The sequence below is a fragment of the Lentinula edodes genome, assembly GCF_021015755.1.
Source record: "Lentinula edodes strain Le(Bin) 0899 ss11 chromosome Unknown C8R40scaffold_72, whole genome shotgun sequence".
NCBI lineage: Eukaryota > Fungi > Basidiomycota > Agaricomycetes > Agaricales > Omphalotaceae > Lentinula > Lentinula edodes.
In genome coordinates, this window is record NW_025764378.1 from 118,658 (window position 1) to 131,277 (window position 12,620).

The window sequence follows — 12,620 nt, forward strand, 5'->3', positions numbered from 1 at the left end:
AACTGTCCTTTTGGACGGATGTTACCAGAAACCACAGAAGATATTCGACATTGGTCCAATTGCATATGTATAGTCAGAATGATATTCCAGCGTTTGGAAGACGCTACGTTGCACCGACGTGGTAATTTGTGACATTTTGCCGCCTCTCGCAAATTTGGGTTGATGCCTACGTGGCATAGGCGTAGCGCGACGATCAAGTTACAGTACATGCGGGACCAAACGTGGAACTTGTTTCATTTATTTTGAAGCAGATTAGAAGAGTACAGCAGCGGTGCGCGATAAAGATTTTGAGAGTGCAGAAAGCACTAGAAATTTCGCTAGGAGCAGCCGGATCAGTGTTTTCACAGCCTGCACCGCCGGATCGGACAAATTTGATGAGCGCGAACGTGGGAACGTACAAAAGCCACGTACCTTGACACGTCACGTCCGTGAATAAAAGGATCAAGTTTCGAAGAAATATTCAGCATTGACTTTTTTTCATCCACCATGTCTCGTCTTTCTAGACGTCCTTCACACTCGCAGTCGCGTCGTGTTCTTTCTTCTCTTTCTTTCGCTTTTTTCGCTCTATTAGCCGTTCTTACTTTCTGTTCACCTGCTGTCAGAGCTGAGGAGTCCAACTCCGAGTATGGAACTGTGATTGGTATTGGTATGTGCCAGTGAATGTTATCGTTCAAGTATCCAATACTGATCTGCTTGTCCATTAGACTTGGGTACAACGTACGAATAGCTGTTGCTGGTCCTCCTGGATAATCTAACATCTTTTATTCAACCAGTTATTCATGTGTCGGAGTTCAACGTGGAGGCCGAGTTGAAATCATCGCCAACGACCAGGGTCACCGTATTACACCGTCATGGGTTTCTTTCGCTGACGAAGAACGTCTCATCGGAGATTCAGCAAAGAATGCATATGCTTCCAACCCCTCAAACACGGTTTTCGATGCTAAACGTCTTATTGGACGTAAAATGGACGACCAAGATATTGCTCGTGATATCAAGCACTGGCCTTTCGAGGTTCGCGAAAAGGGTGGTAAACCTGTCATCTCGGTATCCCACAAGGGAGAAAAGCGCGATTTTGTGAGTCAAATTCCAATATTCTCTTGGCACATTCTGACAAGACGATGTTCAGACCCCTGAGGAAATTTCTGCGATGGTTCTCACCAAGATGAAGGAGACTGCTGAGGCGTACTTGGGCGAGAAAGTCACCCACGCCGTCGTCACTGTGCCTGCTTGTACGTCTGCAAAAAAAAAAAAAAGTAGTTGATAGGTCTCAGAGTTGATGTGGCTGTATTTTTAGACTTCAACGATGCTCAGCGTCAAGCCACCAAGGACGCAGGTACTATCGCTGGCCTTCAAGTCTTGCGTATCATCAACGAGCCTACTGCCGCCGCTATCGCCTACGGTCTCAACAAAAAGGGTGGTGAATCTCAAATCATCGTATATGATCTTGGAGGAGGAACCTTCGATGTTTCTCTCCTCTCGATCGACGACGGTGTCTTCGAAGTTTTGGCTACTGCTGGTGACACTCATCTTGGAGGAGAGGATTTCGATAACCGTGTCATTGACTATCTCGTCAAGTCATACAAGAAGAAGACCGGGACCGACGTCTCCAAGAACCTTCGCGCTCTCGGTAAACTCAAGCGTGAGGTCGAAAAAGCCAAGCGAATTCTCAGTAGCCAACAGAGTACCAGAATTGAGATTGAAAGTTTCGAAGATGGAAACGATTTCTCGGAAACTCTCACTCGTGCCAAGTTCGAAGAACTCAACATGGATCTGTTCCGAAAGACGATGAAGCCTGTTGAACAGGTCCTCAAGGATGCCAACGTTAAGAAAGATGACATTGACGAGGTTTGTATTGATATTTGATTCTGGATTCCCAATAATTAAATGACTTTGTCTTAGATTGTCCTCGTCGGTGGTTCTACGCGTATTCCCAAGGTCCAACAGCTCCTCAAAGAATATTTCGGTGGCAAGGAGCCTTCCAAGGGTATCAACCCTGATGAGGCCGTTGCTTACGGTGCCGCAGTTCAGGGAGGTATCCTCTCTGGTGCTGAAGGAACTGCCGACGTCGTACTCGTTGATGTCTGCCCCCTCACTCTTGGTATCGAGACCACCGGTGGTGTTATGACAAAACTCATTCCTCGTAACACTGTGATTCCCACCCGGAAATCTCAAATGTAAGTATTTCGTTGTTAGTGCAATATGGCGACTAATTGGTTTACCACGGTTCAGTTTCTCAACCGCTGCCGACAACCAGCCAACTGTCTTAATTCAAGTGTTTGAGGGTGAACGTACTCTTACGAAGGACAACAACCTTCTTGGCAAGTTCGAGCTTTCCAGCATCCCTCCTGCCCCTCGTGGTGTTCCTCAAATCGAAGTCACCTTCGAGATCGACGCAAACGGTATCATGAAAGTTGGAGCCGCCGACAAGGCAACGTACGTATCCCGGACCCTCAATTCTGAAGCTGCGTTTTGATTATTGTCTTGTATAGTGGCAAATCCGAATCCATCACCATCACCAACGAAAAGGGTCGTCTTTCTCAAGAGGAAATCGACCGCATGGTCGCCGATGCTGAGAAATTCGCTTCTGAGGATGAGGCTCAGCGCAAGAGGATCGAGTCTCTCAACTCGCTCTCTACATTCGTTTACGGATTGAGGACCCAGGTCAATGATGAGGAGGGTATGGGTGGCAAGATCAGTTCCGAGGACAAGAAGACCCTGCTCGCCACTATCAAAGAAACCACCGAATGGATTGACGAGAACGGTGTTTCTGCTACGGCTGAAGACCTAGAGGAGAAGCTTGCTGGTACGTTATTTCATCCTATTCATCTAACTGTTGCTTACAATCGATGCAGAGGTCCAAGGTATCGTCAACCCCATTACCACAAAGATGTACAGTGGTGGCGGACCTTCTTACGGTGAAGATGATGACGATGAAGCTACGAGAGATCACGATGAACTTTGAGAAGCTGTTGCAGTATTTCGCGTTATGTCATTAGTTTCCGTATGAAACTGGCACGACACGCTGGGAATGGGGGGAAAGTCGCTTCGCGATTGTGCACTTGGGGGGGAGCTTAATTTATTCAATCATTGTCAACGACGAGATATCTCGTTCTTCCTGCCCCATATCATTTGCATTCTCCTGGACGTAGCCAAAAATTTCTGAAGTGGATTGTGATTTATCTTATTTTCTACTACATAAAATAGAAATGGATTTCAACCCGAACTCTGAATGGAAAATAATTAATGACACTCCAATTTTCATTCAAACATTTTGAGTCCGATATGAGTGATTTATACAGATCTTAGACTGGCCTTTATTCTTGCAGCGCTGTGATCTATTTTCCTTCCTCGCTCAGATTTCCCGATCGTCATGAAGGTAGATTTCCCCCATCGTTTCACGACTATTGTAAATGTGGCCTATTAGGAATATGCAGTGTACATACAGTTCGTTCTTGAAGTTCAATAACATGCGATTCATCCAATCGATATCCACCACTTTTCTGCTGTTTTGCTCTAAGCAACAGGGGCCATCTGCATAACCAATCCAATTACCCCTCCACCTCTTCCGTCCCAGCCTGAAATTGTAGCACGACACACGGGGCATCTAAATAGTCCAATTAGTGAACAAATGAAACAAAAGCGGAACAACAGAACGCGTCAATTGAGAAAGTCCGAAAGGAGAAGCAGAAAAGTGTTTAGGAAACAATATACATACCTCGGTCCACCACTATCATCTCTAGGTCCACCCATCATATTTTCTCTCCTCAGAGCAGTTTTCACGGCGGTGAACAGACATGACCCGCAGGCGATATGCCCACAGGGAGTCATGGTCGCATTCGTAGGCGGACAGAAACATATTGGGCATGTATATGTGGTGAAGGAATGTTCGGCGAGGATTTCTGGTGGTACGGAAGTGTTGGAGGATCTTGGTGGAGATGGAGGACTGTCCGTCGCCGCTTTTTGTTTCCCTTTGGCTTTAGATGATCTGCCTTTCCGAGGGGTTGAAGGGGCTTCGGATGACCCTGCGTTATCTTCGTTGTCTTCTTCCATACTCTCCCTTTTTACTTCTTCTTCGTTGTGTTGTCCTCTCCCCTCCTGTGCCTCATCATCGTCGACTGCACATGGCTTACCCTTTCCTTTCGGCTGGGAAGTGCTCTGAGCTCGAGACGCGATTGGATCTACTGATTCTTCGTTTAAGAGATGCGATAGGTGACTGGCCTGTGACCGATTCTGCGACTGGTTCTGCGATGCGTACGATGCCGAGTTCAAATTTAGATCATATACATAAGCCGGTGAAAGCTGGGTAGCGAGAGTTTGCATAAAGGCATCACCACCAACTTCCGACATTCCATTCATAAGATGAATGTTGTCTTCAGGATGTATCGTACCCATCTGTCCGTAAACGTCGCCCGAAGTAAGAGTAAGTGGATGGGCATAAGCATTGTAAGCGTTGTCAGGCGAAGCGTCGCGAGTTTGAGCATAAGTTTGGGCATGAGAACGATTACCATCATCATCGGATTCTGGGTTCCCCAATCCTGGACTATACCAGGTCCCATGGCGTGGAGAATGAGGAGGCGAATAAGGAGGCTGCATTGAAAGGGCATAAGGACCTGCATACGACTCCGGATTTGAAGATAGAGCGTGGTATATTTGAGAATCATCATCCCAACTATTTGACGTATTTCTACTAGTCGAATTCGCGTTGGAAGGACCAGGTTCGGAATCAATTTCCATGATATTGTTAGATTGAGTTCGATTTTGTCGGCCACTGGTGGAGCTGGCTCTGGAGGACGTCGAAGACACTAGGGTGTTTTTCAAGTCTTTAGGACGACGTCTGGAGGCAGAAGCAGCTCGATATCGAGGAAGAGGCGTTTTGCTGGTGAGTGGCGCAGGCAGAGAAATGTCTTCCCGTTCTGAATTCATTGTTATTGGTCGTGGTTCAAAATATTGGAAATTCGTTCGGCCCGGTGAGTCGCTTCGTTCAACGTGCAGACGACGTGCAGCTATTAGGGCTGCTCAATTCTTGCCTCACCTCACCTCACCTCACGAGCTGTCACGAAATTCCGCTTTTGGATGTCCGATTGATCGGTACCATATGTTTAATCTACAGTAGTTGCAGCAAGACTTTATATTCATTATGCCTCAGATCAGGGGGCGGGCAGCGGAGTTTTCCGTGAAATCAACTGGTGCAGACCCCCCCGTGTGAACTTTGAGTTGCCGATAGCGGCTAGCATCGGCTGTCTTGATCCCGTTGATCTGTCTGCAGTGTGCACCGTCGACGACACCTTTGTTCTCCTTGTTTTCCCTTTCATATCAATATATTCTTTCTTAAATCATCATTTTCTCTTTGCTATAATAATGGGCCATAAACAAGCACCTACAAGACATGCATCTGTAGCAATCATTGTCAATAATGGGCTTGCTATCTATTATCTATACAATGTTCCACCATTCAGAACAAAATACCCTGTGATACTTAGACAAAGAGGAGATAGGCAGGTACATACAGCAGAGTGCTGAGCTCAAATAAGAGTCCTTATTGCTTACAGTCTTTAGAGGTTCACACTGGGTTCATTGCACCCTGATCGCACCAATGCGCCGAAGTTCTGATGCCATGTTGCCGTGGCTGGCAAGTCAAAGTTCGCACGGGGGGGTCTGCACCAGTTGATTTCACGGAAAACTCCGGTGCCAGCCCCCTGCCTCAGATTACTTGTGCAGAGGTGCAGAATGAGTTGTTCAACATCACGCAAGCCTTTACTCTTGCCTCTCACCTCATGGAGGATTCCGGTGACTCCAATGATGATTCCTTTCAACTTGATGATGGCTTTGATGATGAAGAAGCACAAAATTTCGATGGAGAATTTACTGATAGTGTTGTTGTAAGGTAGGTGTACTAGCTACATACCATCAATGAATGAAGATGAACCGGACAGTCTTTTCGAACGAAAACGAGAGGATGAAAACGAGAAAACAAGGCGACGGTAAATCAGCCCGGATCAATCAGACATCCAAAAGCGGAATTCCGTGACAGCTCGTGAGGTGAGGCGGTGAGGTGAGGCAAGAATTGAGCAGCCCTAATACTGTATCTCTTCGCTCAATTGCACAGACAAAACGCCTACATTGAATGTTTTCTTTCACTGGTTTTCATTTTTTTTAGTCCGCAGCCTCAGAAGTTATGTAATGGCCACCTCGATGCCATCGAACCTTCTTTTTACTCCCAGCTTACTATAGCTCACATCGATAACTCTTGGTACGTCTTTGCAGTGGACTCTTCGAATTTTCAACAAACATATCACAGATGTCCGAATTACAAGATGAACTTACTCAGGATCTTTCCAAGCTTGAGATCAATTCTCGCAGTAAAGATAGCGGCGCGAAATCCCCTGAGGCTAAACCTATCGAATCTATCGAATTCGTTCTATGTGACACAGAAGCCTCATTTTCCTCTGCTGTATCACTTCTGGAGCCATCTTCATCCCTAATCATCGATTGTGAAGGTCTCGATCTTGGAGTAAATGGTGGTGCACTTTCCCTCGTCTGCATTCGTTCCATGGCGCCACAAATTTCGCAAAACTTTCTCTTCGATTTCGTGGCTCTTTCAGCTCTAAGATGCTCCCTTCAACCTCTTTTCAACCTCCTCACCAGTCCAATGATCCTCAAAATTCTGTACGACGGACGGATGGATTTTTGTGCGCTGTATCACGGGTACAACGTGGAATTAGTCAACGTTATCGATCTTGAATTGGTTGATATCAAGTCACGGTTTATTCGTGGAGAAACACCAGAAAAGCACAAACAGAGGCTGATGAGATGCTTCTCATATAAGCAGGTCAACAATGTACGGTCCGCGTACAAGTACAAAGATGTGCATGTGTTTCAGGGATTAGGATCATGTTTGATAGAGCACGGATGTAAAGCCACTTCTCCTAAGAAACACGGTAAGCAAAGTATAGATTCATATATAGCGAGGACCTGATATATTGCTTCCAATCCTTAGTTGATCATGAATTGTGGATGACCCGTCCTTTACCCAACGAATACCTCCAATACGCAGCACACGACGTCGAAATCATCGATGCTCTCCATTCTCACTTTGTTCAAGCCGGATATATTGACCAAGACATTCCTGCCCAAAGCCAACGCTTTGTCTCCATATGGAGCGATGCTCCTCCGCAGCCTGGAAACAATTACCGCTCTAACCCCTTATTACCTCTTGAAATCCTCAAACCTAACACATCGACGACAACTATCCCTTGTCCAGGATGTGCTCGTAATCTCTCTCCATCGTCGTTCCCTCCCGTTCAATCGGGAAGATACTGTTGGGTCTGTCTCGCCGTCCCACAGTGGCTGCATACGATTCAGTTCAGGAAGGAACAGCGAGAGAAACAAAAAGCATTGAAGGAGGCTATGAAAAATGACGAAGAGATGAAGAAAGGCATAGCGACCAGTGCTATATTCGGTGACGTGCCGACGAATTCAAGCTTCAATGAAAGGCAAATTACAGCGCGAGGGAGGGGAAATTATCGAGGACTGCCTCCGACTATCAGTGATAATTCCACCCGAGGGGGTACGGCCTTCCGAGTTCGGGGCACAAACGGAATGATGGGAACTGCCATTCCTCTTAACACTTCTCATCATGGACTGGATAATTCCACACGAGGTAATACGGCCTTTCGAGGACGGGGGGCGAGCGGAACGATGAGAACTACCAATCCTCCTATTCCAGATTCTTCGAATACCGGCTTGGATAATTTATCCTCAAACGACGCAAGCCTACCAGTAGGTGGATGGCGTAGAAGACAAGCAAGGGGGACTTTTCGAGGCCGAGGACTGTCTCCCCCCGTTAATAATGCCGCCCGCAGTAGAGGAGGTTATTTCGCCCCCTCTATTCCTACCACGCAAACAACTTCTCAAGGACCCCGCGGTGGTGTTTACTATACGCGAGGCAGAGGGAACCGCGTAGACGCGCAAACCTTGAGACGTGGCACAGGATGGAGAGTGAGAGTTAGTCGCGGAGAAGCTTCGTCAGCCACTGCATTGAATGCGAATGAAATCACGGAGTCGTCGTAAGGTGACGCAGGTAGATCGACTATGCACGACGGAAATTTGAGAACATGTATGAATCTACCGAGAATAAGTAGATATGTAAAATATTCTGTATGTCTATATCTGGAATCATCACCCCTTACCCAGTTCCTTCTAGAGAGAATCATTGCAAATCAACAATTTGATACCACTTTGTGATAAAGTAATATATGTGGTTACAGTGCAACGACAAGTAATACTTCAGGCTACCTCAGGTACATCATTTTCAAACATTATGTCGAATATTTGCCAGTGGTCAAGCGAACCGATTCAGATCAAATGAACTTCCACGAGGATTCCATCTTCCTGTTAAATACTACAGAAAGAGTCGTCAACTAGACTATTTCAAACAAACGTTCACAATTGAAGAACGAACCTGCCCTTTTCCATTCTGGAAGCGAAGAACAGTGCCAAAGCCCGCTACGACATGTCCAGAGAGCTTAGCCATATCTCCATCGCGGAGACCGGGTATGCTCAACCAAGGTGCCTTCATGAGCACCTGATAGCAAACCGTTCCATTCGAGACGATCTCTTCAGTTCCGCTGAAGAAGACTCTGAATTGTAGTTCCTGCAGCGCTGGCTGTGGACCCTTCACTGCTAATTCAACTTTGGGCACTTCTTCCGCATTGATATAGTATAACTCTATGGCATTACGCAGGATAACACGAAGAGCGGTCAAAGTTGCTTGGGTGGGGGGGAAAGTGTATTCCGCATTGGGAGATTTAAATTCCACAACGGCTTGGACAGGTCGCTTTGACTCGACTCTCGACTGAAGATGAAGATCCGGGCGACCACTACGAGTATATACGGACAATGAACGCGGGGTGGTATTCACGTCGGATGATGCCAAGTTCGAGTTGGCGGGTAAATTGTCACCAACTGACGTCTGAAAAGATATTGGTCAAACCAAGAATTATGAACCCAACAGCCGGATATGCAATAGAATTCATCGCTCACCGCACGGACAGGTGACGATACAACCTTTGTGAGGGACAAAAAACCCAACAAAAGGGCTGAGCAGACTTTGATGGAAATGAGCTGCATCACAAGAAAGTTGAATTTATAAATTATATGGTAGGTTTTTCGACGACTCGGAAGTTTTTTTCTGACCGACCAGCGGTAAGAGAGAGAGGAGTGGCAGTAACGTGACGAATCGCCGTAACACGAGATGTCGATGAGGATTACTTATGTAGGGTAGTTCGTTGAGAGAATTGTTGGGTACAAGATTTAGGCTATGCATCGCTTCCGTATCATCGCTTTCACCAAAAATGCCGCACGCAAGTTGGGGGCTCTCATCCTTGTATGCTCTTGTACGTTAGCTCCTGTTAGCTCATGACAGAAGTCGCTAGCAGGCCACAGCGATGAGCGGACTGTTGAGCAATATCAGGCCGAGGCTTAGTACCTTATCCAAACAAAGTCAGTGTACCCTTCGTGAAGTCAGGGATCTTTCCCAAGGCATACATAGTACACTGGACATACGTAAACTTGTTGATAATTGCGTCTAAAACCGCGGGCGCTGGGTTCCAATATACAAATAGTGTAAGGGGTAATTATCGAACAAGGAAAAGACAAGCAGAACCAGGAATAGAATACAGATCGATGAATATACATACAATAACCCTCCTGAACAGCAATCCCCGAATCCATGTTCCGAAAAAGTTCGTCAACTATAGTACGCACATTTCACCACATCCTTGGCATGCCCATACCGCCACTCTCTCCCAACATACATTCGCACCTCACACTAACCTCTTCAATACGTTCCTCGATCCAAGTAGCAGAATCAGAACCAATAAGCGTACGCGCAGTCGCTGCATTTGTATTCCGACTCTTCAGGACCTTCTCTTTGGCAGGTACATTTGACAACCCAGACGCCGACGCAGATATAGCAGCAACAATCTCTTGCACACTACCTTCAGAATTTTCCAACGCCGCTGTTGAAGGCATCTCTGATTCTTTATCTTTGGCGGCCTTCTTTTTAGGAACCCCCTTATTCCCATTCTTCGTGAATAAACCATTCGCATGTCCGACTCCTCGCGCAGGAATTCCGGCAACATTCAGAACGATCTCAAGGCTTTTCAATCTCTCGGGAACCACACCATCAATATTCTGACCTTGACCAGTCTTGGGATTACGTCCCTCGATGAGTTCGAGTAAACGCCGAACGTAACCAGCTCCAGGGATATTAGACGAGTCATCCAGCGAACTCCAAGAGTTATAGGATGGCATGATAGGTGGATACATTACGCCGTACGAGTGCGCAGAGGAGGAGGAAGAAAACAAGGCATTTATACCGCCAGTAGTTGCAGGGGAAAATATTGTGGACCCGGCTTTGACGCCAAGCTCGGTGAGGTTGGGGAGTAGCCATCCATTAGTCGGTATTTGAGCTGGATTTGGACCTGGACCTCCCCCCATAGGAATGATCATATGGTGCGGAGGAATATACGCCGGGCCTCCAGGGGGTGGTGGGAGTGGTGGGAGCCCAAGATTTCCGGGGTTGAACTGTTGATTAATATGTATTGGCGGCGGCGGCGGGATTCCCCCTGCGAAAATTGCGTTCAAAGCAGCAGCATTGTTATGATTGTTGAGGGTAGGTTGATGGTTAAACCCGACGGTAAATGTGACAACATTGTTGCCTGCCGGAGGTCCAGGGATAGGTCCATGGATCCCAAGGGTAGCGGAACCGGTCATATAGTCTTCATCTGGGACACAAAGTGAACTAAGGAAGTGTTCGATGTCAACGCTTCCACCAGTATAAGGAATATTGTTGACACTCGTGTTCACGTTCGAGGGCCAAACAGGACCCGCATGACCCCCCAAGCCAACTTTAAGACTCTGAAGAGCAGGAAGGCTAGCTAGAAACTGCCAAGAGATGTGGACGACACTAGGAGTAGGAGTGGCATAGTGACCGGGCGGCAAAAATGTCGTGCCCGCGCAGGGGCAAGCCTGAGCAAACTTGAGAGCTTGAAGGTAAGGGTCAGAATCCCTTTCCTTCGTAGCCCGCCTACCGTTCCCGAAGCCAAATGCAATACTGAGTGCTTTCAACTTGTCAGCAGGCGCAGGTGAACCTCTGTGAAGCAAAGCATGGACTACTTCCTCAATATAGGAAAAATGTTGAACTCCATTGGCAGCACCATTTGGGGCCATGGTATGTGAGATACCGCCACGGCCAAGATCGATGTCGACATTGAGTTCCTCTAAAGAAGGAGTGGTGATAGCGCCTGCGAGCTGGCTCATTAAATTGTGGCCGCCGAGCGACAGTTCTTCAAGGAGTGGAAAGCATAACGGAGTATTGCTAGTGAAAGGCAGCGTGGTAGCAGGTACAACGGGAGGCGTCATGCTCGGTAGATTGAGAGAAAGAACACACAGGGTTGATGCATGTTTGGCAAGCATTTGCATTAAAGAACCAACCTGGATAGGTGAGGTAGAAAGAGCTGATATGTAGATAGTGTGCAGAGGTTGTGAAAGCAGAGAAGAGTTCAGTAGCAGAGGTATATTTGTGGTTGAAACTCGTTGAAGAGCAGGCAAAGTTATGTTCGTGATATTTGGCATCCACGTCCAGTCGGTGAAATTGATCATGGACGGTTCGATGGAAGAAATTTCGAACTCTTGTAGTTTGGGTGCATTCCCTAAACACGGTGGCAGAATCATACATTCATCAAAAGTGTTGAATGATTTACAGACGAGAAACTCACCTGAGATCCCTTTGAAAGCCGCAAGGGAGCTAAAGACTCTGTCGTATCGAAAGACGAATCGCTTCCAACGAGGCATCTGTTGCTTCAGATAAAACACGGCAACATGACCCCAACTCTCGGAGCCATTGCCAACGGGCGGAGAATAGCCTCCATCATCCATAAGGGCGCCTGTCCTTCTTCGAGGTCGTCGATTAGCGGCGATGGGTGGAAGAACGGAGGATCCACACTCCGCAGGAATAGCAGCCTTTATCTGAGGAACACGGAGGTATATTTCGATATCAAGAGGCATACTATGGCCTGCTCTTTCCATCCAGAGCCGGATAACATCCGCGCTATCATCGAGTTTAGTTACAAGCCGGATGCGAGTCCAGAGCATTGGAGTTTCGAGAGAAACTATTCGCCAGCGTCGACAAACCGCAGCAAAGATCCAACCGGCTTTCCCTGTGGCATCTTCCTCAAATATGTCTAAGAAGACCGCTCTCAGGAGCTCAGCAGGTACACGACGAATTGGTGCAACCTCTCCGAGAGCACGTCGCGCTTCCTCTTCTAAGGCTCGCTTCTCGCTGTATAGAGTAGTTAGCTCTTGTTTCGCATCCAGAATGGACTGCGATAGCCGACATTTCGCACTGTTGATCTGATTTTGAACGGATGTGATAGTTTGAAGCGTAGTGTCTAAAAAAGATGCCATGCTTCAAGAGTTGCAGTGGGGGAAGGCCGCAAGCAATCAGAAAACCAAAGCCAATTAGTGAAGCATATATATACACGGGCGCTTGTAACAAAATAGCTGTGCAACATTTATTACCTAAGCTGTTTAACGCTTAATTAGGCGCACGCGACGGC

General features: G+C 47.1%; 5 protein-coding genes across 5 annotated transcripts; 2 read left to right on the top strand and 3 right to left on the bottom strand.

The window, feature by feature from the left end:
- Positions 1-408: 408 nt before the first annotated feature.
- On the top strand, positions 409-3,267 carry C8R40DRAFT_1135492 (heat shock protein 70 family). The gene is made up of 9 exons (XM_046229353.1): positions 409-646; positions 705-717; positions 774-1,074; positions 1,127-1,229; positions 1,295-1,845; positions 1,900-2,174; positions 2,230-2,433; positions 2,490-2,803; positions 2,853-3,267. The coding sequence occupies exons 1-9, from the start codon at positions 487-489 to the stop codon at positions 2,960-2,962; spliced, it is 2,031 nt and encodes a 676-aa protein (XP_046079422.1). The 5' UTR covers positions 409-486; the 3' UTR covers positions 2,963-3,267.
- A 7-nt stretch (positions 3,268-3,274) lies between these two features.
- On the bottom strand, positions 3,275-5,087 carry C8R40DRAFT_1135493 (uncharacterized protein). Its single transcript, XM_046229354.1, has 2 exons — positions 3,716-5,087; positions 3,275-3,604 (listed from the first exon to the last, which is right to left on the bottom strand). The coding sequence occupies exons 1-2, from the start codon at positions 4,921-4,923 to the stop codon at positions 3,514-3,516; spliced, it is 1,299 nt and encodes a 432-aa protein (XP_046079423.1). The 5' UTR covers positions 4,924-5,087; the 3' UTR covers positions 3,275-3,513.
- Positions 5,088-6,185: 1,098 nt separating this feature from the next.
- On the top strand, positions 6,186-8,435 carry C8R40DRAFT_846916 (uncharacterized protein). Its single transcript, XM_046236436.1, has 3 exons — positions 6,186-6,250; positions 6,315-6,938; positions 6,998-8,435. The coding sequence occupies exons 2-3, from the start codon at positions 6,551-6,553 to the stop codon at positions 8,068-8,070; spliced, it is 1,461 nt and encodes a 486-aa protein (XP_046079424.1). The 5' UTR covers positions 6,186-6,250; positions 6,315-6,550; the 3' UTR covers positions 8,071-8,435.
- C8R40DRAFT_846876 (uncharacterized protein) lies at positions 8,265-9,448 on the bottom strand. Its single transcript, XM_046236435.1, has 3 exons — positions 9,043-9,448; positions 8,466-8,971; positions 8,265-8,401 (listed from the first exon to the last, which is right to left on the bottom strand). The coding sequence occupies exons 1-3, from the start codon at positions 9,127-9,129 to the stop codon at positions 8,395-8,397; spliced, it is 600 nt and encodes a 199-aa protein (XP_046079425.1). The 5' UTR covers positions 9,130-9,448; the 3' UTR covers positions 8,265-8,394.
- C8R40DRAFT_846837 (uncharacterized protein) lies at positions 9,449-12,569 on the bottom strand. The gene is made up of 2 exons (XM_046236434.1): positions 11,781-12,569; positions 9,449-11,714 (listed from the first exon to the last, which is right to left on the bottom strand). Exons 1-2 carry the CDS (start codon positions 12,466-12,468, stop codon positions 9,769-9,771), a joined length of 2,634 nt encoding a protein of 877 aa, XP_046079426.1. The 5' UTR covers positions 12,469-12,569; the 3' UTR covers positions 9,449-9,768.
- Between the last annotated feature and the right edge of the window lie 51 nt (positions 12,570-12,620).